This window comes from Penicillium malachiteum, assembly GCF_028827825.1.
Source record: "Penicillium malachiteum strain IBT 17515 chromosome Unknown utg000004l:1.0-4883003.0:1.0-4884900.0, whole genome shotgun sequence".
Lineage (NCBI taxonomy): Eukaryota > Fungi > Ascomycota > Eurotiomycetes > Eurotiales > Aspergillaceae > Penicillium > Penicillium malachiteum.
In genome coordinates, this window is record NW_026643097.1 from 40722 (window position 1) to 61659 (window position 20938).

Sequence of the window (20938 nt, forward strand, 5' to 3'; positions counted from 1 at the left end):
GAATTGGCCCAGGAGACCTGTTTTGATCATGAATTCAGTGACGTAGCGAGCCGCTTGCGGGTGAGCTATAATGGTCTTATAATCCAACTGGCTGGGCCGAAGATCGGTCTGGAACATTAATTTATCAAGAAAATCTTCACGGAGATCAGTGTATAATGGGCACTACAACAGCACGTGACATGGGGTCTGCGAGTCTTCGTCGCAGCGACACTGATCTGATTTCACTTCTTTGATCTTATAAAGAAAATGACGTAAGCCAATCCTTTGTGATTGTGTCTGCACCAAAATCGACGTGTAGGGCTCTGAAAGACCCTTAAAAAGCTGTAGATTCTTCTTCTGCGGCACGTCCGTCAATCGATGGTTAGGCCGGCCGGTTCGGTCTCGGACCAATCGACGCGCAGATATGGCCAAACGGGGCCCCGGCCCTACAGAAGGTAATTCCGAAGTTGCCTTCGCCGCATCTTTTGCCGCAAGGTCTGCAAGTTCATTCTCCAGGATCCCTACATGCGCAGGGACCCATCGGATGGTTACGGAGGGTTTTTGGCATTGAAAAGAGTCAGGGCGACTTAAACCACTAGGCGAACCAGAAACAGTCCAGTTGTGATTAGAGTCAGGGAGACTCAAGATGGATTTGAACTTTTTGTAAATTGAGTCCAGGATGAACAGTCCAGATGGCCGTTTCGGATTCTGAATGGCCTGAATTGCAGCTTGGCTATCTGCAAAGATGATCAATTCTCGTGTAGCAGTGGGATCCTTCTGAAGACTAGAATAAAAATCGGCCACAGCCATCTCAATTCTATTCAATTCCGCAAGGGTAGACTGTGGATTGGTCTGATTTCCCCAGGTGCCATGATAGTGTATAATCCAACACAGATGGGACTGTGGCAGCTGCACCGATATGGCCTTCATAGCCGCCGTCCGTAGAGAATATGGTGGCGTTCGGGCATGCATCGCTGGGGTAGGCTTTTTCAGCCAAAATCCTCGCTTTCTCCGCATCTTCAATTGTATATGTAATTCTAGGCTCCTGGGGGCCAGAATATAGGCCCTACGGGTTTCCCAGACCTCATTAGTCCCAAGATATAAGACCTGATTCTTCTTCTATCGGAAGGCTTCCAACGGGGACCATCCACCTCGCTGCCGTGCGGCAGGCGTGCGGCATGTGTGTAGTAGGGCCAGCTGTGCCCAAGTGGGGTCTGTCTGTATGCGTATCGCCGTATTCAACGATCTGCTGCATCTGCAGGTAGACCAGCATGAGATATAGCTCCACGTTCAGCGCTGCGGCCGACATGGATTTGAATGCACCTGCGATCAATATCGCCGCACGACGTTGTATCCCGACGAAAATGGCAATCATCTGATTTTCTTCCACTTTTGGGACCAAACGGGCCGGCGGGCAGAACCACGCGGCGACGCCGTGTAACATCCGCGGGACCACAACAGCCTAATAGATCAGGCGCATATCTAATAGCGAGGCCCCCCAGGTCGATGCGGAGATCCCCCGTAAGGCTTCCAGGCTGCCAGAGGCCTTAGTGACCAGTTTCATCCGATGTGTGTCAAAATTTAGGTGCTTATCAAGCCAGATACCAAGATATTTAGCTGATTTTGATGGTGCAATGATCAGACCAGAGGCTGTGCGGACAGGCAGCTGATCGTGACCCGGGGGTGGTTCGCATGGCACATCCCAGATGTCCGCGCCTGGAATTTTAGTACATTGAACGACTCCACGTCAGACTTTTGGAGTAGAAACCGACTGGCCTGACTCGGAAACCGACTGGTCGGTTTTCAAGTTACTGAAGTGAATGAGTTCAAATTTATCTGGCGCGAATTTCGCCGCATGTCGCCATGACCAGGTATCGGCCTGGCCTAGGGCGGCCTGCAGCAATTCCACATTTCGTCTATACGTTGTTGATTTGGCTACCACCGCAACATCGTCCACCCAGCCATATCCACATGTGGCCATGCCATCACCGTCGGCACCCCGTAGGCTACAGCCCTGAACAAGTGACGCATTGAACAATAAGAACAGAATTGGCGATATTGGCGACCCTTGCGGAATCACGGTGGCTGTGGGGAAAATATCGCTGATATATCCCGGTAGCTTGATACGGGTCCTTCGGTCCGATAGAAAAGATTCCACCCAGGGCATGAAGAATCCAAGGCCTAGCTTACGCATATTATGTAGCAGCCGGGCATGGGAGACATTGTCATAGGCCCCAGAGACGTCTAATAACAACATACTAACCTTGTCATCAGCCCCCAGGCTTGCCGGACCTCACTGAGAATCAGCTGGATGGCGTGATCAACAGAGATACCCTTACGGCCACCCAGGTGGGTCTTCGGAAGCAGCGAATGTTCTTCAACGGCATAGCTGATACGGGATGCAACGACCGCCTCCAACAGCTTACCCAGGGTGTTCATTAGGGCTATCGGTCGGTAGGATTTGGGCATAAGGTAGTCACGTGGACCACCCTTACGCAGTGTGACAGTAGTTGATTCTTGGAAGTGGCGTGGATTGTAGCCGGTCCGGATGCAGGCGTCAAAGATCGACGTGAGAATTCGGATAAATTGGTCACACCCGGAGACCAATAGCTTCCAAATTCGATTTGAAATCATATCGGGTCCAGGGGCCTTGTCAGGCGGCGCACGGCGTATAACATCACCCACTTCCTGTTCAGTGATAGGGGGAAAGGGCAGGTGATATATTGAATCATATGATATATCGCTGAGATCAGCAGCTGGGGGTGCAGGGAAGAACACATTCCGTAGAACTTCCACTTTTGATTCGTTCGATTCAGCGAGCTGATCATCTGATGTCTTTAACGCAGGAATCACGCCGAAGACGTCTCCGCCGCGGTTTCGAGCCCATTTTCCAACTTTCCACATGCCCCGTGGGCCTTCTTCCGTGGTCTTCTTGAGCCACGAACGAAAGCCTTGTCGCGAGGCCTTGGCGATCGCCTTTCCTTTAAAATTGCGTGCAGAACGGTACGCAGCATGGTCTTCCTCGCAGCGCGACTCACGATACTCCTTGCTGTAGGTTTCATCCTTTTGAAAAGAGTCATGCTGACTATCCCGCCAGGAATGAAAGAGTCTCCGTGACTCCTGAATTGCCTCTGAACACTCCTTTGTCCAGCCAAAACGGGCCCATTCAGAAGGTCTTGCCCAGGGGGTCGAAGCTTGGACACCTTGTTGTATTATTTCCATGAAGAACTCTACCTCTTGATCAATTTGGTGATAGGGATTACGAGTACTCATGAAGTACTTGATAAAAGACACTGTGGCATAGGTACATTGGTATGTGCCTGTACCTCCAAACCTCCTCGTGCCTGACCCCGAACCCCTGCCAGTCCTCATGAGCCTCTGGATGCATATAAAGATGAACTTCGTGGCGTTGCCCAGGGAAAATGGGGCCCTAACTGCTGTATGCTCGTGAGCGACCAATCTTTCACGTGATGCATCTCGATGCCCTGTCGCCGAGAGATAGTAACAGCTGAAGCCACCGTAATTCTCTTACTTGAACACGAGGACGATAAAAGCTCTCTTCTCAAGCGGCCCATTTTTGCTTTCTCTTACCCCCGTATCACTTGTGTTCAGGTGGAAAGTGCATGAATCCGTCTGGGGTCTTTTTTCCATTCCTTTCTTCATTTTAGGAACATACAACTACAACAAGTAATCTCACTCTTTTGATTTTTCTTTCTGCTCTTTTAGCTCCACTTTGTAGCTTTGTACTAGAAAACAATATTTTTGGCCAAAACAGTCAGTTCACACTTGCTCATTCTTTTTTCCCTCTCCCTTGCTCAGACTTCGATCGTGATATCACCTTTCTCTCCTCGCCCTAATCCCTCTCAGTCAAAAATTCTCCAGCATGGCTCGACCGGGATCTACCCACAGCCCTGAGGCTCCAACTCCCCGATCTAACCCCTATTTCTAAGGCTTCTCTGAAATCTCTCAATCCGACTTCCCCGAACAGCTTCGCCAGCAATCCTTCATCAACCCTGGCGACGCCGCTGAGCCACTCACTGTTTATACATTCTTCAGTCCATCTCCCAGTATCAGCAGACTCAAGACACTTCTTTCCTTATCAATCTGTGGTCGCTGATCTGCGAAACTATCCAATACAACAAAGACCAGGTCCAGGATAAGGGTTCACTGTCGGGAGTGGACCGAACGGGATCTCATAACCGATCGCGACGCTCTTCTGGAGAAGTCTAATTTAGAGACTCTCACTGCGACCAATGCATCTCTCGCTCGTAGCATTGCCAGCTTGATGACACAGGTCCATACCCTTGAGGAATACCTCCGTACTCTTGAGGTGTCTACTGCTGATACGCCTGCGGATCGCCCGAGACCCAATGCGGCCCGCCCTGCCCCACACAATCAATCAGGCACCGCAAAATCCGCCACTGTGACATCCACTACTGAGCATGTTTCTACCTCCACCCGGAACCTAGTGTCCCCACGACCGGCCTGCTTCTCGGCCTATGCTCGGCAGGATCTCCACCCTTCGATTAAGACTGGCAGGACAGTCAAAGTCCCTGACCCGCCCATGCTAGATGATGGAAAGAAACCGACTTTTAAAGAGTGGGTTACAAAGATGCGTGACAAACTCTTGCTTGAAGCTGCCCGATTCCCTTCGGATGAACATCAGATCGCCTATGTCTCAAGCCGCGTGAAGGGTGATGCCGCTCGTCATGTGACGAGCCAAAGATATCACAAATCTCTTTCTCCCTATGACAGTGTCGAAGACATATTTACGCACTTGAGCTCGATCTTTGAGAACCCAAACCGTGAGCGTGAGGCCCGGCGCCAGTATAAAAACCTGGCAATGGGAGAGGATCAGTCTTTCCAGGCATTCATTTCCGAGTTCCGTCTCCTCGCTTCTGAAGGGAATATCTCCAAAGCGAGCTTGAAGAATGACTTCTGGGACCGAGTCACTGAACCTCTCCGTATGGCCACCCTGCACCTCCTTACCGACTCTAAGGTCACCTTTGACGACCTTGCAGCCACTATGGCGCTTTATAACAGTGATATGAATCACAACCTTACCATTTAAATGTCTATCCTCAATCAAATTGCTTTTTTCGGTTTATGGACCTTGTGTAATAATCTTCTTCTGTGTATGTACTGCTTCATCACTCAAAACTCATGTGTGGTTCTGAGTTTATGCTCCCTGTTGAGCTTCTAAGGCTGTTAGTAATGGACACGGCCAAAAAATCACTTTCATCTCCACCCCTATTTATCCTTGCTCTATCCCCGTTCTTCATCCTCTTCAGCCTGTTCAATGAGCTTCTCATTGATCATGTCTTCCTCTCAACCAAAATATATAAGAAAACTATATAAATTCCGCTCAACAAACGCCGAAATACAACGTGACTGTCAATGTCTGTCATGACTCATACTCTGATGTTCCACCCAGTGACCACTGGCAGGCGTGATGCTCACAAGGATGCCCAGGTGCCATAATTCGTTCATCATCCATCTATCAGACATCGGTCATACCAATACAGGCTTGATCCTGACTCTATCTTCACTCCTCCTACCCAGGTAGTACGTTCGGACTGAACAGTCCTCTACCGACACGGCACACGCTCCCTCGCACTTGGAGCACTTTTTTGGGTAGCGTAACCTTCGCCTTGGCTTCGCACTCCCGAGGGAGGTGCTCCCTGGCGCAATGCACACACATGTGCAACGTGTTGGAACGTGTAGGTCTTATTTGGCCTACTCCTGAGCAATTATGGAATTGACGTACAAGGATTCCTCGATCTTATATCCTTGCGCATAGGCAATTACCATCCCAGAGAGCCCCGTGATCGATGTTTCTCAGCTATGTCAGCTCGAGAAGAACAGCCAATCCACCATCCTCCGCTGTATACCCTCACTGCGTAATTCTTCCACCCGCACGTTCATATCGTGAATGATCACGCCCCACGTCGGCAGCAGCAGTTCTGCATTCTTCGACAGGCTAGACACCAAATAGCCCTGGAGGGTTCACCATTAGCTGCTGTTTTAGCCTTGAATATCGTCTAATGGGGTAATATTCGGGCGATATCCTTCTCAATATCTGTTGTTTCTGAATAAGAAGTAACAAATCTCCAGGGCTGCTGATAATTGCTCTACATCTATGAGGTCAGCTATAAACCCCCATGCTATGCATTGTCAGATCCGGCATTCCTAAACGTATCAGTATTACTTGGTGAGGAATCCAAGCCAAGTCCGAGAGAAACTGCTAGATTGTAATGAGATTGCTAGATTTGGGTAGCACAAGTTGGCTAGGCGAAGTATATACAGGAAGTACACGGATCGAGTAGGAATACGCAGTGTAGAACTGGGAGTAGGTCTTCAAGTTCATCATGTACAGAGACTAACACTTGAGGAGAGTACATAAGTCTCTGGGATGGGCCGAACAGAATCAGTGTGTCCTCAGCGACGGTTTGACCCCTGATCCGGAGATATTCTCCGTAGGGCCACCATTGCAGCTGGTCACAGTGAGACAGAATTCCTTGACACAGATAGTGCCTGGAAACTTGACTTTATCAACGACGGAGGCTGAATGGGGGTTAAATTTCAGTTCGGTTCAAATGTTATTGGCATGATCAGATATGATTGCGATGCGAAGCAGAGCACTTAAAATGGCTCAACTGATTTGGTTTTGTCTGATTCTTTTCTATAATGCCTGAATATACTCAGGAAGTGTCATCAGACAGAAATAAGGCATCAACTGTTGTTACACGGAAAAAAGGAGCAGAATAGTTTTTGGTCCTAATAATCTACTTACAATAGAAGTATAGAAGTATAGATCAGACTTCGCACCTAGCAATTGTACACCAAGTGCCTACCCTAGGCCAGAGGTCTTAGGGGGGCACCGGAGTCAACTAGTACACTATTCAATGTTATCCCACATTTTAAGCATTTGGGGGCCTTTTTACGTAGTAGACTGAGCTTGCCATATACTACATAGTGCTCTTGCGGAGTTCTGATACTTAGCGACCCACTCAGGTATTACCGTATTCTACCCCGGTAGTTGACATAAGGATTCATGCCTCAGGCAAGAATACGCGGGGTATCCTCCAAGATTTACTTATTCGGCCTAGAGTTCCCCGAGATTCCCACATCCTCAATTACGTGTATTAATCTCTTCAAGTTGTCTGGATGACCCTCAGTACAACAGACATTGAGAGTACAATATACCTCTGTGGCTTCAAGTTCTCCCTGGCGTATCTCCTACCACCTAACCTTCTGCTGCCCCAATATAGCAGCTGCATTGATCTTTGTCTTTGCTCGATTCTTCACAAAATAAGTATGGAATTTCTCAACATTGGCCATTTCAGCCACTAATGTGTATACGGGAAGGGCGCCGACGCCACGAAAAAATAGGAAAACAAACAAAAAACATTTTCAACTCTTTTCCCCTCACACAGGCGGCGTGACAGGCCCCAATTAAAGACACCTGTGGCTTAGAACCCAAACACACGAAACAGAGGCTCTTTACTGCGCGAAGACAGTGACGCGAGGTCTTAACCCTTACATCAACTTGCGTCCACGGGTTGAATCTCTACTATTGATATACGGAATACGGAGTACCGCAACAATCAATACCAGTCAAACCAACACCATGGCTCCTAATTACCCAGTGCTCCCGGAGAAGCTTCTCCTTATCTCACTGAAGATGTACTTTACCCCCGAGCGCACATTGAACTATCTCCGTGGCCTCTTAGCCCCCGAAATTGTCAAGCCCGCCAACCGCGAGAAGCTTCTCCTAGCTCTAATCCCCGACTTTCTGACCATCTGGCCATGTTCTGAGATACTGAAAGAATACGAGGATAAGCTCACATCTTTGGGGATTCCCACCACCCCAGCGCCATTCCTTCTTGGTGCCCAAGATTGCATGTGGGAAGAACAAGGTGCTTATACAGGCGAGGTTTCTCCCGCTTCTATTCGGGCACTGGGCTGCTCAATCGTTGAACTTGGCCATGCCGAGCGTCGTGCCATTTTCGGCGAAACTGATGAGCAAACTGCGCATAAAGCGGCTGCCACCTGTGCACAGGGAATGGTCCCGTTGGTCTGTGTTGGCGAGATCACTGCCCCTGGTGCCATAGCTTCGGAAGCGGTCGGACAAGCAGTTGCAGAGTGTTCGGTGTTGATACGTGCTGTACTGGAGGCTATCCCTGCTGAAGCACCAGTTATTTTTGCATATGAGCCTGTGTGGGCCATTGGAAAACCAAAACCTGCTGGCGTGGATCACGTTGCCGCGGTTGTGGAGGGGATCCGTGGTGTTGTGGGTGCGCGACCTGGTACAGCGCGGATACTCTACGGTGGTAGTGCAGGTCCTGGACTCTGGGGTGCTGGTGGACTGGGTAAGGCTGTTGATGGAATGTTTCTCGGTCGCTTTGCCCATGAAATTGAGGGTGTGAGGAAAGTAGTTACTGAGGTGGAAGAGAGTCTGGGTGTTGCTTAATAGCATCCTGAATCACTGTCATTGATCATATTGGAACTAAGTCTATATTCATAATCATATACTTTGACGCGTGAATTTTTATTGCGTGATATTAGTTCCATTCAAATGTCATTGTTCACATATAACTTTCTGCCTTGGAACATATACATACCTCGTTAACGGCCATCTGTCCAGGCTGCTAAATACAGTCATTCTCGAAATCGGCTTGACCAATACACACTGAGTAACTCTTTTATGGACCCACTACCAAGGCCTTAGCGTGGGTATTTTATTTAGCCAGCCGCATTTAATTGAGGGGACGCTGTAAAATGCACCTTGTATGGTACTGTATCTTTCTATGTAATATTACAAATCTGTATGTACAATAATTCAGTGGAATTTATTAGAACCTTATGGTCAATGCTGCAAACCAGGTGGGGAAGGCCATCTGGCGCCAAGTGACTTGATGATCTTCTGGATGATCTTCTTGGAGACCTCCTTTCTCCTTCCTCCTGTGCAGCATGTGCTTGTCATCACTTGAGGGTGTCTCTTTGGCCCGGAGAACATCAACAACTGATACCATCTGCGAACGACCGCCCTGGCCACTCCTCGGTTTTTTTTAGGCGAAAATCACCCTTGGCAGCTTCGATAGCTCATGCCTCAACTAATAATCGCTCGCATAAGCCTGTCGTTACAGTAAGACTAGTAATATGAGGCCTCCTACTTTTATTACGCATAATGGCTACAGCGGTTCATCAATTTATATGTTTTGATTTTGGAGCAATGAATCACAATATGCACAGTGCCCAAAAACTCCTGTCATTCACTTCCTCCCCCATCCTACATCTCTCGTACTTCGTTCGTCCACAGGCTTACATCCCGAAATGAACATATGGAACCCAATTTAATGGCAGCTCTTCGTACAATTCTGCTGTCCTCGAATCTCTTTCCTCACCTTGGTATGATCGTACTGGCTTCGTCGTCATTGGAGAATCTTCGTCTGGTAGGATTGCCATTCGATTAGCTGCTCTCGTTGTGTTTTCTGAAATCCATATTTCACGAAGTTTGATGCTTGCGCGGTGAAGACCTTCACTGACGGAAGCGTCGGTCATATTTCGTTCTTGCACACAACTGTAGAGTATAGTTGCAGCATCGACACATGTTTTGTCGTTCACCTCCCATAGAGTCCCAATAACATGCCGAAATCCAGCAATCTGATAAGCAGCAATCAGATGAAGTGCCTCGTCGATGAGTGCATCATGTTTGATTTGTCCAGTTCCACATGCTGAGAGGTAGGCAAGAAATGGTTTGCGATTGTGAAGATTAGTTTCGAAGAGATCCGCCACTGCTAGTGGCCCATCGTCTAGAATTAAAGAGCTTTTCGCTGGATCTTGCTGGTCGGTCTCTCCGTGACCAGCAAAGTGGAATATAATGCAGTCATTCAAAGCAGATAGGACATCTTCTCGGCAAGGCGCAGGCTGGCAGATTTGGAGATTCAAAAGGCCATAAAGGCACCCTAGCTTGTCCATCTCTAACGGCACAAATGGAAGATCCTTGAGACCCGGCGTTTTCTCCATACCAACTAGAACGGCTTTCCTAGAGCCACGTTCCACTACAGGAGGAGAGCGTCTCTGGCGGCTTTGCAAGAGCGCTCTGACAGAAGAGCTATAGGATGAAATCGCTCGGTCCAGGACAGTATCAGACCCTTGGTAATGATACCCTGCTGCGTGGATTGGGAATTTGGCGAGAGGCCCAGTCAGAATCCACCAGATCCGAGGTAAACTGCCATCAGGAATTCGCATGAGTCCCAGAGCATTGAGGACTGGATTGGCGATTGCCTCCCATAGCCATTCTAACAATTGCGAATCTAGCGCTTCTGGTCTCGCTAGAGCCGCCTCACGGACTTGAATATCACTCTTCTTTAGATAGGGGAGTGGTATAGCGTGTATCTCGTGTTTCTCCACTATTAATGCATCGCATCGGAAAGTGCTAATATTGATAATGACGATCGGCCCTAAGGTGGCAGCAACTTTAAACTCGTCCTCGGATGGGGCCATGAGAAATCTATCAAAGCCTGGCAAGCTCCTTATAGTCTGCATTATTACGTCTAGTTTCTGGTTCGCGCTATAACGTTGGTTCACGTGATGCGCTATCACTGTTCGTATACCAAGTTGATCAAGGTGTCGGGTTGGAGCATTGATTTGATCCCGTAGCTTGATATATTCTTCTCCTAAGAGAGGATGTTGCTGTAGAAGGTTGGAGATATCGGCACGCATTTCATTAATAGAGCCCATGATGACCCCGCGTCCAAGCTCTAGAAGTTGCAACGCCTCATAAGGCGTTTCTCCTGCTATCAAGGTAGCTGCGGCTGCATCTGAAGCTAGTCCACTAAACTCAGCGAGCAAATATTGTTTATCTGAGACATCCAAAGAGTGAGGTGTGAGCTGAGCAATCATAGATGTTAAGATACATGCGATTTGATGTGCTGAGGACCAATTTCCTGCTTCAGCGTGTAATTTGAGTAGATGAACGCCGGGCCTTAGACGATCTAGGACAGGAGATGAAGGATGGCGTAACGCACCATCATATTGTTGAATAGCAAGCGCGAGATCTGTCTCTGCTCCTGTTCTCTGGTATCTATAACGATATCCGATTCCAAGAGATTCAAGCCGACCGGCCCGATGTGGATGATCTTCTGGTGTTGCCTCAAGAGCCTGTTGATACTGTTGAATAGCAAGCTCGAGATCTGTCTCTGCTCCTATTCTTTGGTAATTGTCATGACATCCCATTCCGAGAAAATGAAGCCAAGTGTTCCGATCAGGATGGTTGATTGGCGTTGCCTCAAGAGCCTGTTGATACTGTTGAATAGCAAGCTCGAGATCTGTCTCTGCTCCTGTTCTCTGGTATCTATCACGATATCCGATTCCAAGAGATTGAAGCCAACCGGCACGGTCTGGATGATCCTCTGGTGTTGCCTCAAGAGCCTGTTGAAATTGTTGGATAGCAAGCTCAAGATCTGTCTCTGCTCCTGTTCTCTCGTATCTAACACGATATCCCATTCCAAGAGAATAAAGCCGATAGGCCCGGTCTAGATGATCCTCTGGTGTTGCCTCAAGAGCCTGTTGGAATTGTTGAATAGCAAGTTCGAGATCTGTCTCTGCTCCTGTTCTCTCATATCTATCACTATATCCGATTCCAAGAGATTCAAGCCGACGGGCCCGGTCTGGATGATCTTCTGGTGTTGCCTTAAGAGCCTGTTGGAATTGTTGGATAGCAAGCTCAAGATCTTTCTCTGCTCCTGTTCTCTGGTATCTATCACGATATCCGATTCCAAGAGATTGAAGCCGATGGGCCCGCTTTGGATGATCTTCTGGTGTTGCCTCAAGAGCCTGTTGATACTGTTGAATAGCAAGCTCGAGATCTGTCTCTGCTCCTATTCTTTGGTAATTGTCATGACATCCCATTCCGAGAAAATGAAGCCAAGTGTTCCGATCAGGATGGTTGATTGGCGTTGTCCCGAGAACCTCTTCAAGTTGTTGGATAGCCAGTTGCAGATCTGTGTCAGCTAGTACGGCCCCCGCAGCAGGCCACGCACTCCGAGGGGATGGCGGTGATGAAGGCGGGGTCGGGCACCCACAATGTTGATGTCTCAGCCCACACCGCCTCAGCTCCCCGCGCCTGGTCTCTAGGTATGTGGTGGACGCGTTGAATTATCTTTCCTCCATAGCTTAGTTGACCTTCGTTCTCACTATTTTTTTGCATACTTCTTGCCACCTGTAGTCTTTGGTAACGTCAGCCCCTGTGTTCAGGTCTCTCTCACGGTATCCGGTACTGAGATCATTCAGCCGATCTGCTCGCTGGGGGTGGTCTGCTGCCGTAGCCTTGAGAGCCTCTTCATACTATTGAATAGCCTGTCCTCAACCAAGGCCAATAATGCTTATTGAGTGGCAATGTCTCAATCTGTGATTTTCGCCTACATCGTCCAGCCCATTGTCACGGTTCAGCAGCCTGCGCAGAAATAGGCATTTTAGAATGCCTTATTTGTGCGTATGTGCGAGCATTCGTCAAGGATTTCGGTGATTCACGGTTAACACTAGCCGACCCAAAGCCATCATGACACCTATATTTTTCCATCGGGGAAAAGGCCTTGTGATGTTATGGAAATTTATGGAGAAGGCACCTGGTTCCTATGCCAAGATCGCCGTTGTTAGTTTCACCCAAGGCGCTAGCATCATCGGCTGATTGTCATATAGCGCCCTGTTTCTTGCATTCTTGGAGTGACAAAAGCACATTGAGTCGCAAGAACTATCACGTACGATATTCTGCTCTGCTTTCTTGATAAGCGATATAATGAAGACTTGGGCGCTGCTCTTCATATAAAAGGGTAATTCGCATTCTGCCATACATATTCAAAGAGCCTGAATTATTTGCTGTAAGAGATGAAACTACTCTACTTTACCATAAGAGTTCGAGCTTTCATACACCCCCACCGATCAAACAAGTACATATTAAGCTACGAGCTAAGCTTGTCGAACCAGGTCAGCGTACCACAAATTGAGGCTCGCCAGTCACAGGTAGCACCCTTTTGTCTCTGTGCATTTGGGAAATTAGACTGGGGTCATAGAATGCATGAACCGTCACTATCGCTCTCATTTAAACTCATGTTCGAATAGGGAAGCTCAATCCTGCCCAGTCCTCTGGTACGTGGCAATTAGAATGGCTAATCCTCGTCCCAGCAACCGTACCTACTAGCCCATGAAGATTGGGCAACTCTAGCAAGTCAAACGATGTCGGATGGGAAGTTACGAAGACTTTGATGATGTTCTCGCATGAACCATGGTCCTTCATCATTAGAGGAACCGTCATCTTAATCTTCTTTGAAACCCTTCCCGGAAATGGCAAGTCGCTGTTGCGCAAATCTTTTCGTGGAGGAATAATCTCGTAAGTTGCACAGAGAATTCCTTTGATCCTCCAAAAACAATCTAAATTGTACATGTGTGCATATAGAACTGTATCTCCCTTGTTGGTTATGGACACTTCCACGATGCTCTTGTGCCGGACCTCTATCTGTTTCCCAGGAAAAAATGAAGCTCTGTCCATATTTATCTGAATCTCAAATGATGTTCGGAATGCAGATGTAGGCGTTTGATTAGTCAAATCCTTGGCCATCCTAAACATGATCAAGTGTTCTAGCACATCGCAGATGCGACTAGTGTCCAATTGGTCGCGTGGCATGGCTGGTAGATTATCGAATTTCCGACCTATGTTGTCCAGGATTTCATATTCCTCTGTATTGTTTAGCACAACCTGGAGGGCCGGAATTTGATGAGCGTTGATATCGGTACTAAGCGACCGTTTATTAAGCGCATCTAGCCATTCATCGCGCTGCGGGGAGATTGGGTGCCAGCTGAATGGGAAAACTCGCGAGGCACGCACTGGTGAGTGGCTCCGCGATCCACCCTGTTTGAATGTTGCATTGGGGCCCGATTAACTCCAACTGGGACGTTAGAGCCTTGGCACATGTGATTTGGCGATATAATTTTCCTTAGCGCCATTGCCGCTTGTCCATCCTGAAGGAGATACAGTAAACTGATCGCCATCATGGAGACCGTGGGCTTCGCCGGCCAGTAGCTGAAGGCTTCCTTCACGCTTGATGATGTAGATTGACCTTACACCGCGGTGCGATTTGAGTGGATTGAAGAAGCTCTGGCCCCCGTTTCCATACAGGACGAGATGTTGCACCATTGAGGAATCCCAGAACATAGCACGTATATGACGATATATTTCTTTATGTTTCCTCCCGAGCCCATGATCAGAGAGCGTTCGGGATAAGAAATAGGACAAAGCCCTGTATGTTAACCCTTTCTCAGAACCCCCCTTGGCGTTCTCGTCAGGTCCACAAGCAGCTAGAATGGCATAGCGTTCCGGTTCCAGCAGCCAGTTGTCGCGCATAGATACATCGCGGTTCGTAGGATGAGTGCTCCTCTCTATGTGAATATCCTTAGGGTCTAAAGAATGCGTTGAGGCCGCCACCAGGCCGTACGGGAGGTATCGGACACCAGGGCCATTATTCCGGTAGACAGTCGCAGAGAAACAGCAGTCCAGAACAAGAGTAAGGACCAATCCTTTATCCACCATTTCTTTGAGGAGGCGGGCAAGTCTAGGTCCCCGAAGAAATATTTCTGGACTTTGGTCTCCTTCGAGGAGAACCAACGCCAAATCTCCAGTTGATTGATTAGAGAGATCAAAGCACGGTGGCAGTCTAGTGCCATGACCAGAGTAGTGGATGTAGACGTAGTCTTTAGGCTTTGCTTGAGACGTGACTCTTTCAAAAACCGAAGTCACATTGTAACAGGTCGGCCAGCGTTCTGGGTCTTCAAGTGGCGTAATTATCTCCGGATCGGGGCTCTTGCTTGCTATCAAAGTATGTTCAACCGAGCCCAGTTTATCTTCGAGGCATTTCTGAATCATCTGGATATCTCGTACGCAGCTCGTCAGGGGTCCGCTGAGGTAAGCGTCGACACCGATGAGGATCGCATAATGCTTTACTACTGTATTCTCGTTAATCATAATGTTAGAGGGCGTCCGCGCGGGCTACAACGACTGAGGGCTTGTAGGCAGTAGTATATTGGTTCTCTGGGAGTCGGAATTGATTCGAAGAACGTGTTTCCCCATCCCGAAAAGTGGAAGGACCGACGGAGCTAATCCGGTTCCAGTAAGAGCACGCACAGGATAAATGTCGTAAGCGGTTGCGGTTAGAGCTGCGCAATACTTGCATATGCACTAAGATCGGGCATAAATGCGATGCAAATTGGGCTGGAAATGCTGTCTAGGCAGATTTCTATCTATGGCTGTTCCTTTGCTGACGTGGAAGGGTTCCATTGGTGGGGTGTGAATACCCCGCATTTCTCATGCAGTCTCGAGCTTCGCCATGTTTATCACCTCGCCATCCTTGGCAGTCTGACCATTTTCGAGGCTAAGGATACACTCCTGCTCCGAGATTACCAATGCCACAAGGTAAGGGCCATCACGAGATCCATCGGAGCCTAACAGGTAGACTTTATCTCCGACGCGAAATTTTCGATTCTGTATGTATATCAACTTGGTTAGTATGTATAAAATTATTGGCTAGGATGACCCACAAAGTGAGAACTAGCGATGTATGGACGATCTTCATCCCATACGATCTTCATCGTTTGAAAAGATGAAGGTGCCCTCTGTATTCCTAGTGTATGTTAGTATGTTAAGCAGACCGAAAAGGGTAAATTTTGTACTGTTCAGAAGACATAGATATTGTAAGAATGACCTCGGGAAGCTGTCAAATGCGGATAGTTATAGGGAAGTTGCAACGCTACTTAATGAAACGTTGGAGCACTGACCCGGATATATACCTAAGCATAACTAGAAGTACGAAAGGCTATATAGGTTACCTATGGTAGGCCTAGAATCTGCCTTGCAGCCTCAATCACGCCACTAGTGCCCAATTTTTAAAGGCAAATATGGCTTTATTACCAATGTGTCATTACCTCGAGATTCACACACTCACATGTCTCCAGCCTTCTCTTCCACTTCCTGTACTATATCCGTTGGCAGCAAGTATAAATAAGACTTTGCTACCGGATGGGACAACCGAGTGTCTTCAATCCGGGCACTTTTGGTTGCGCCGTTAACGGTGACTATTAAAAAACATAAGGAAAAAGTCATTGCAACCCAAAAACTAATCATATCACAAGAGTAAATGAGAGTTCCAGTGGTGTATCCCACCGGTGTAAGAATTTTCATTTGATAACAATAGGTATGGATAAATAAGTTAAAAAACCCCCTATATGAAGGTCGATAAGAATAATAGAAAGGAAAATCATTCAGGACATGACACCTCGCACATCCCACACGTAAAGATTCTCATCCCAGCCGACACTGGCACACCAACCCTCATTTCCGAACAGACACCAATCAACACCAGTAACAAATTCAGAATGTCTGCCCATCCGGCCCAGTTCCATCCCGACAGATGGACCCGCTGGCCCAGAGCGCATCAGATCCATATTCCCATTCCCAAGCCCTATATTTGACTGATCGGTCCATACACGGCAAGTCATGTCATAACTCGCACTTAGAAGGACATCCGAAAGGTGTGGTGACCAAGCCAATTTGCGCACTGCATATTCATGGCCTATCATTGTAGCCAACGGTCCTTGCTGGGGAGCACGAATATCAAATGTTCGGATTGCGCGATCCACGCCGGCTGTTGCCAGAACTGTGGAGCGGTATTTATTCCAGTCATGGGTCAATGCTTCGGCGGGTGGGGCGGCGGGTGGAATAATACCAGGCTGACCCGGAATTGCAGGGACAGTAGGCGCAGCGTGAATCGGAATTTGGGCGACGAGGTGGTTAGATGCAGAGGCAGGAGTGCGAAGGTCGAAGAGGCGAACATATGAATCGGAGGAGACGCAGGAGATCAGGTCAGGACTGTGTGGGCTGAAAGCGGCGGAATAGGTACAGGAATGGGTAGGGAGGGTAAGAAGAGACTGTTGACGATGTGGTGACCAGACACGAACAGTACCATCCCAACTGCTGGAGCAAAAGCGATCTTTGGTGACTAGATTCCAGTTGACACTGAAAACCTCGCGACCATGCTCTTTCCAGTTTTGAATTGGGAAATCATTGGCAGTGCAATCAAATAGCTTAATGCTGCCGTCTCCAGAAGCTGTGAGAACCTGGTTCTCATGAAGTTCCGACCAAGCTAGATCATAAAGACAGTCTTGTGTTGTGAAACTGCTCCCGAACGATGTGCCGACAGTTAGTAAACTTCTCTTCGTTGAATGCATAGAGGGGTTTTTGATTCTCGCGGAGAGAAAACAATCATGCAAACATGATGACATACTCTTTCATAGGCTGAATTCCGTTAGGCGTGAGCTCTAAAATCCAGAGTCGCCCATTTCCAACGAGACCATAGTTTGCTGAACTCGATATGGCAAGCCGATTGTCAAAAAATGGGGAATACTTCACTGCAGAGCCATTACAGCCCTGTGTCCGAAAATGAAGCATACTGTAGGACGCACCGGGCGAGCCCGATCGCTCGGAAAAAGACCACCGTCGAGTCGCTGGGTGGAATTAAGAAGAATATGTCGCGATGGGGCAAAGGATATTAAGGGAAAGAATGTGACGCGATCATGATAAAGAGAAGATGACAAGATTGCGGGGAGAATCAAATGTATTGGACCGAGGTCAATTCACGCCTTATCGTTATCGACATAACGCGCCATTCAGGCACCAAGGCGGCAAGGCGGCAAGGCGGCAAGGCAGCAGTTAAGTTAAGTACTAACTTATTAAGGCGCCAACCTTAACATTGCATAACTCCCGAGGCCCTTTCCCTTCCAAGCTTGTGCCAAACGCGCCCTACTGTTATAGCATCTCCGACGCGTCGAAACTAGGCTCATTTTATTTGCCTCTCTATTCTGATTCGATTCTTCACAATTACTCTCTGTCGCTACCTGGTTTGTTTCAGCCAGAATGATTGAGCAGTCCAGAAACATTAGAACCTGAAATTTCTCGCATTAAGTGCTAACAACCCCGTGGTTATTTCCCGACATCTTAGTCCCAAATCACAATATTTATGCTATGGCAGTATCAATTTCAAAGACTGCAGTTGATTGACTGACCATTGCAGGTTACAAAATGTCATCTTGCACTGCTTCTGATAAGCTCAACAGTGAAAACTTTCTCGCTGTGTGATCTCCCTGGGTGACAGAATGTCCGATTATGCACGCTATCTCGTTACAGCACCGCCGGACAATGATCAAATACCATATGACAGGCATATCAAGGCTACAAAGCACCACCCACCATCCATTAGCGACCGCTGCTACTACTTCCGTTCCCTCCCGCTGTATAACGCACGAAATCTTCTTTGGTGCCCGGAAACCTCAAGATAAGGCCTGAGGCGCAAATTGAATGTCCATAATATCCCACGCTGGAGATTGCATCAATCAGAAGGCCCAGTGCGATATGACTACCACTGCGTTGATTCGCCGAGTCGTCTACCACTGCAATACCTACATATCCGTCGTAGCTACTACCGTCTTTGAATGAAACAATTGGTGAACATTTGAACTGAGCCCCAAAATTGAATTGTGAAGTGTAGTTGTTTCAGTATCCGCGATAATCGCTGCTACCGATGCACACCAAGGTATCAGGATGAAGCCTTTGGCTCTCCCCGGTAATATCTTATACTTGGTGGCGAGGCGATAATTGATGATTCAAGCAGCCACGTTCTAACACATCAGAGACGAGAATGTTTTGTAGATTGTTTATATACTAGTATTTCGAGAGACTTATTTCCCACCTGAATATGTTCAATTGGTGAGGGTTGGTATGCTTACAGGTTGCCTAGCCGACACAGTAGACCTGCCAGATTTGGTACGAATGAGTGGCCAAACATTATAACGACAGACAAGACTCCTGGCAATATTTGTAAAATGAACATACATTCATGTGTCCTATATATGAATTTTGATTCCATTCCTATTTGACAAGATTGTGAACTTGAGTGTTTCAGCCCTACAAATTATTTTTCCCGCTCGCTCAACTCCCGTTGTGCTATCAAAGTGGGTAGCCTCACTCGGTCGACTTCCGTGAACTCCCTAATAAACCCATCTGTCAGCGCCCCTTCAACTGTTCCAAGGTTCAACTGTTATTACTGGCAGTGGGTCACATCTGAAAAAAAAGGTGTACAGAGTGGATTTGTGCACGGCACACGGCAAAATTTTTGTGAAGAATTTCCTTGCTTTTTGTCAACCAGTTAGCTCAACTACGGACATTGACCGACCACATATACTGCAACGGCATGTTACCGGCCAGGGCTGCCGTGAGGGCCATGAGCCCCAGTATCAAATCTTGCTCATCGGTGAGTTGGCAAATTCTTAAGCTGTTTCCTACTCCATATACGTGTTCCTCATCTCCCGGCTTATCTTTGATCTCAATCACCCATCCTCAACACAAATATGCTGACCTCCGCTCAGCCCCCTTCCAAGATCTTAGGAGTCTCGCCACGTCTATCACTGACAGCGATTTCCTCGCCCCGAATAGAGCAACGGCTAAGCCATACTCCGGCAGGTTCCACGCTACCCCTGAAGTACAGGCTCCCACTACAGTCATGGGATAGTCATATGCACGTCGTGGAGCCGCAGCAGTTTCCAGTCTCGAAAGCAGCAGTATATCAGCCTTCAGTCCACACATTAGCTGATGCTCTCGCGTTTGAGTCTACCCTCGGTTTGGAGAACCTCGTTTTTGTTCAGCCCTCGATCTATGGCACCGACAACTCATGCCTTTTGGCCGCACTAGCCAAACTTGGCCCATCTCGAGGTCGTGGAGTTGTAGTAGTTGACCCTGCATCTATTCAGTCTGAGACACTCGAAGAGTGGCACAACCTTGGAGTTCGTGGCTTACGAGTGAATCTTCAGTCTGTTGGCAAAGTGATGGAGGAGTCTGAGCTAGAGGAGACATTACTTCGACATGCTGATATTGCCCGACCCCGGAACTGGATTGTTGAGGTCTATCTTCCATTAAAAATGATGCCCATGCTTGAATCTATTGCGCCTCGTCTCGGCGTTACACTTTGCATCGACCATTTTGGCAGTCCCGATCTCTCATCCCTTCCAGAGAACCAAGAGGGCATTCCCTTCGACCCGTATACACTTCCTGGTTTCCAGTCCTTGACTTCTCTGCTCCGGACAGGAAACAACTACATCAAAATATCTGCCCCGTATCGACTTACCAATGACCGAACACAGTCCCAACTGAAGGCTATGGCTCATGAATTCCTAACTGCTGCCCCGGACCGAGTGATATACGCTACAGATTGGCCACATACGCGCTTTACAAACATCGACATTAGTCCCTTCACTGAGTGGTGCTTGGATCTATGTGCGAATGTGCCAGGAATGGCTGAAAAGCTCTTTAGAAGGAATACAGAGAGGATGTTGGATGTGAACTCTCCTAGTAGCTGATGCAGTGGCTTTTTTTTTGGTGGGCTGAGTTCCAGACAGTGTTCATGTTTTGATTCCATTATGTTGCGGCGTTCGCATTTGAGCGTTATTATATCCGAGTCCTGTGGTTGATCGTGTTGATCTTCTGTTTCAGTCAAGCAAGCTCTTTTCAGTTCCTTCATTTTACGACAATTGATTCATGATATCCACATATTCTTGATGTTGCAATACAATTACAAACTTCAAGTTCTGGCCACCGATTCAAATGTTCAAGTACATAGTAATAAAACATTTTAATTTTTGACGACTTGCAGGTGGTGGGTTGGAGATGGTTATCATGTATAATTGTCAACTGGTCGTGGGGAAAATTATGTTTGGTTTGTTTGTTTTCCACCACTTGTGAAGTTGTGATAGACCACACGTCTCCCTCAGCTCCCCTATTTTTTTGCTTTTTATTTGCTTCGACCAGTCACTTGGGTAGTTTAAATTGGTATTCAGGGGGGGAGTTCTCTCCTCTCCC

General features: G+C 47.8%; 9 protein-coding genes across 9 annotated transcripts; 3 read left to right on the forward strand and 6 right to left on the reverse strand.

Annotated features, from left to right (window-relative positions):
* Nucleotides 1-162: 162 nt before the first annotated feature.
* On the reverse strand, nt 163-996 carry N7483_008155 (uncharacterized protein; the record flags this gene model as incomplete). The annotated part of the gene is made up of 1 exon (XM_057091582.1): nt 163-996. One exon carries the CDS (start codon nt 994-996, stop codon nt 163-165), a length of 834 nt encoding a protein of 277 aa, XP_056942756.1.
* Nucleotides 997-1217: 221 nt separating this feature from the next.
* N7483_008156 (uncharacterized protein) lies at nt 1218-3201 on the reverse strand (the record flags this gene model as incomplete). The annotated part of the gene is made up of 2 exons (XM_057091583.1): nt 1218-1525; nt 2313-3201. 2 exons carry the CDS (start codon nt 3199-3201, stop codon nt 1218-1220), a joined length of 1197 nt encoding a protein of 398 aa, XP_056942757.1.
* A 1063-nt stretch (nt 3202-4264) lies between these two features.
* Nucleotides 4265-5050, forward strand: N7483_008157 (uncharacterized protein; the record flags this gene model as incomplete). The annotated part of the gene is made up of 1 exon (XM_057091584.1): nt 4265-5050. One exon carries the CDS (start codon nt 4265-4267, stop codon nt 5048-5050), a length of 786 nt encoding a protein of 261 aa, XP_056942758.1.
* A 2559-nt stretch (nt 5051-7609) lies between these two features.
* N7483_008158 (triose-phosphate isomerase) lies at nt 7610-8452 on the forward strand (the record flags this gene model as incomplete). Its single annotated transcript, XM_057091585.1, has 1 exon — nt 7610-8452. The coding sequence occupies one exon, from the start codon at nt 7610-7612 to the stop codon at nt 8450-8452; it is 843 nt and encodes a 280-aa protein (XP_056942759.1).
* An 851-nt stretch (nt 8453-9303) lies between these two features.
* Nucleotides 9304-11895, reverse strand: N7483_008159 (CHAT domain-containing protein; the record flags this gene model as incomplete). The annotated part of the gene is made up of 1 exon (XM_057091586.1): nt 9304-11895. One exon carries the CDS (start codon nt 11893-11895, stop codon nt 9304-9306), a length of 2592 nt encoding a protein of 863 aa, XP_056942760.1.
* A 2041-nt stretch (nt 11896-13936) lies between these two features.
* On the reverse strand, nt 13937-15001 carry N7483_008160 (caspase; the record flags this gene model as incomplete). Its single annotated transcript, XM_057091587.1, has 1 exon — nt 13937-15001. One exon carries the CDS (start codon nt 14999-15001, stop codon nt 13937-13939), a length of 1065 nt encoding a protein of 354 aa, XP_056942761.1.
* Nucleotides 15002-15340: 339 nt separating this feature from the next.
* On the reverse strand, nt 15341-15624 carry N7483_008161 (uncharacterized protein; the record flags this gene model as incomplete). Its single annotated transcript, XM_057091588.1, has 2 exons — nt 15341-15517; nt 15574-15624. 2 exons carry the CDS (start codon nt 15622-15624, stop codon nt 15341-15343), a joined length of 228 nt encoding a protein of 75 aa, XP_056942762.1.
* A 669-nt stretch (nt 15625-16293) lies between these two features.
* pex7 (putative peroxisome biosynthesis protein (Peroxine-7)) lies at nt 16294-17479 on the reverse strand (the record flags this gene model as incomplete). Its single annotated transcript, XM_057091589.1, has 2 exons — nt 16294-17206; nt 17316-17479. 2 exons carry the CDS (start codon nt 17477-17479, stop codon nt 16294-16296), a joined length of 1077 nt encoding a protein of 358 aa, XP_056942763.1.
* Nucleotides 17480-19434: 1955 nt separating this feature from the next.
* Nucleotides 19435-20439, forward strand: N7483_008163 (Amidohydrolase 2; the record flags this gene model as incomplete). Its single annotated transcript, XM_057091590.1, has 1 exon — nt 19435-20439. The coding sequence occupies one exon, from the start codon at nt 19435-19437 to the stop codon at nt 20437-20439; it is 1005 nt and encodes a 334-aa protein (XP_056942764.1).
* Nucleotides 20440-20938: the final 499 nt, after the last annotated feature.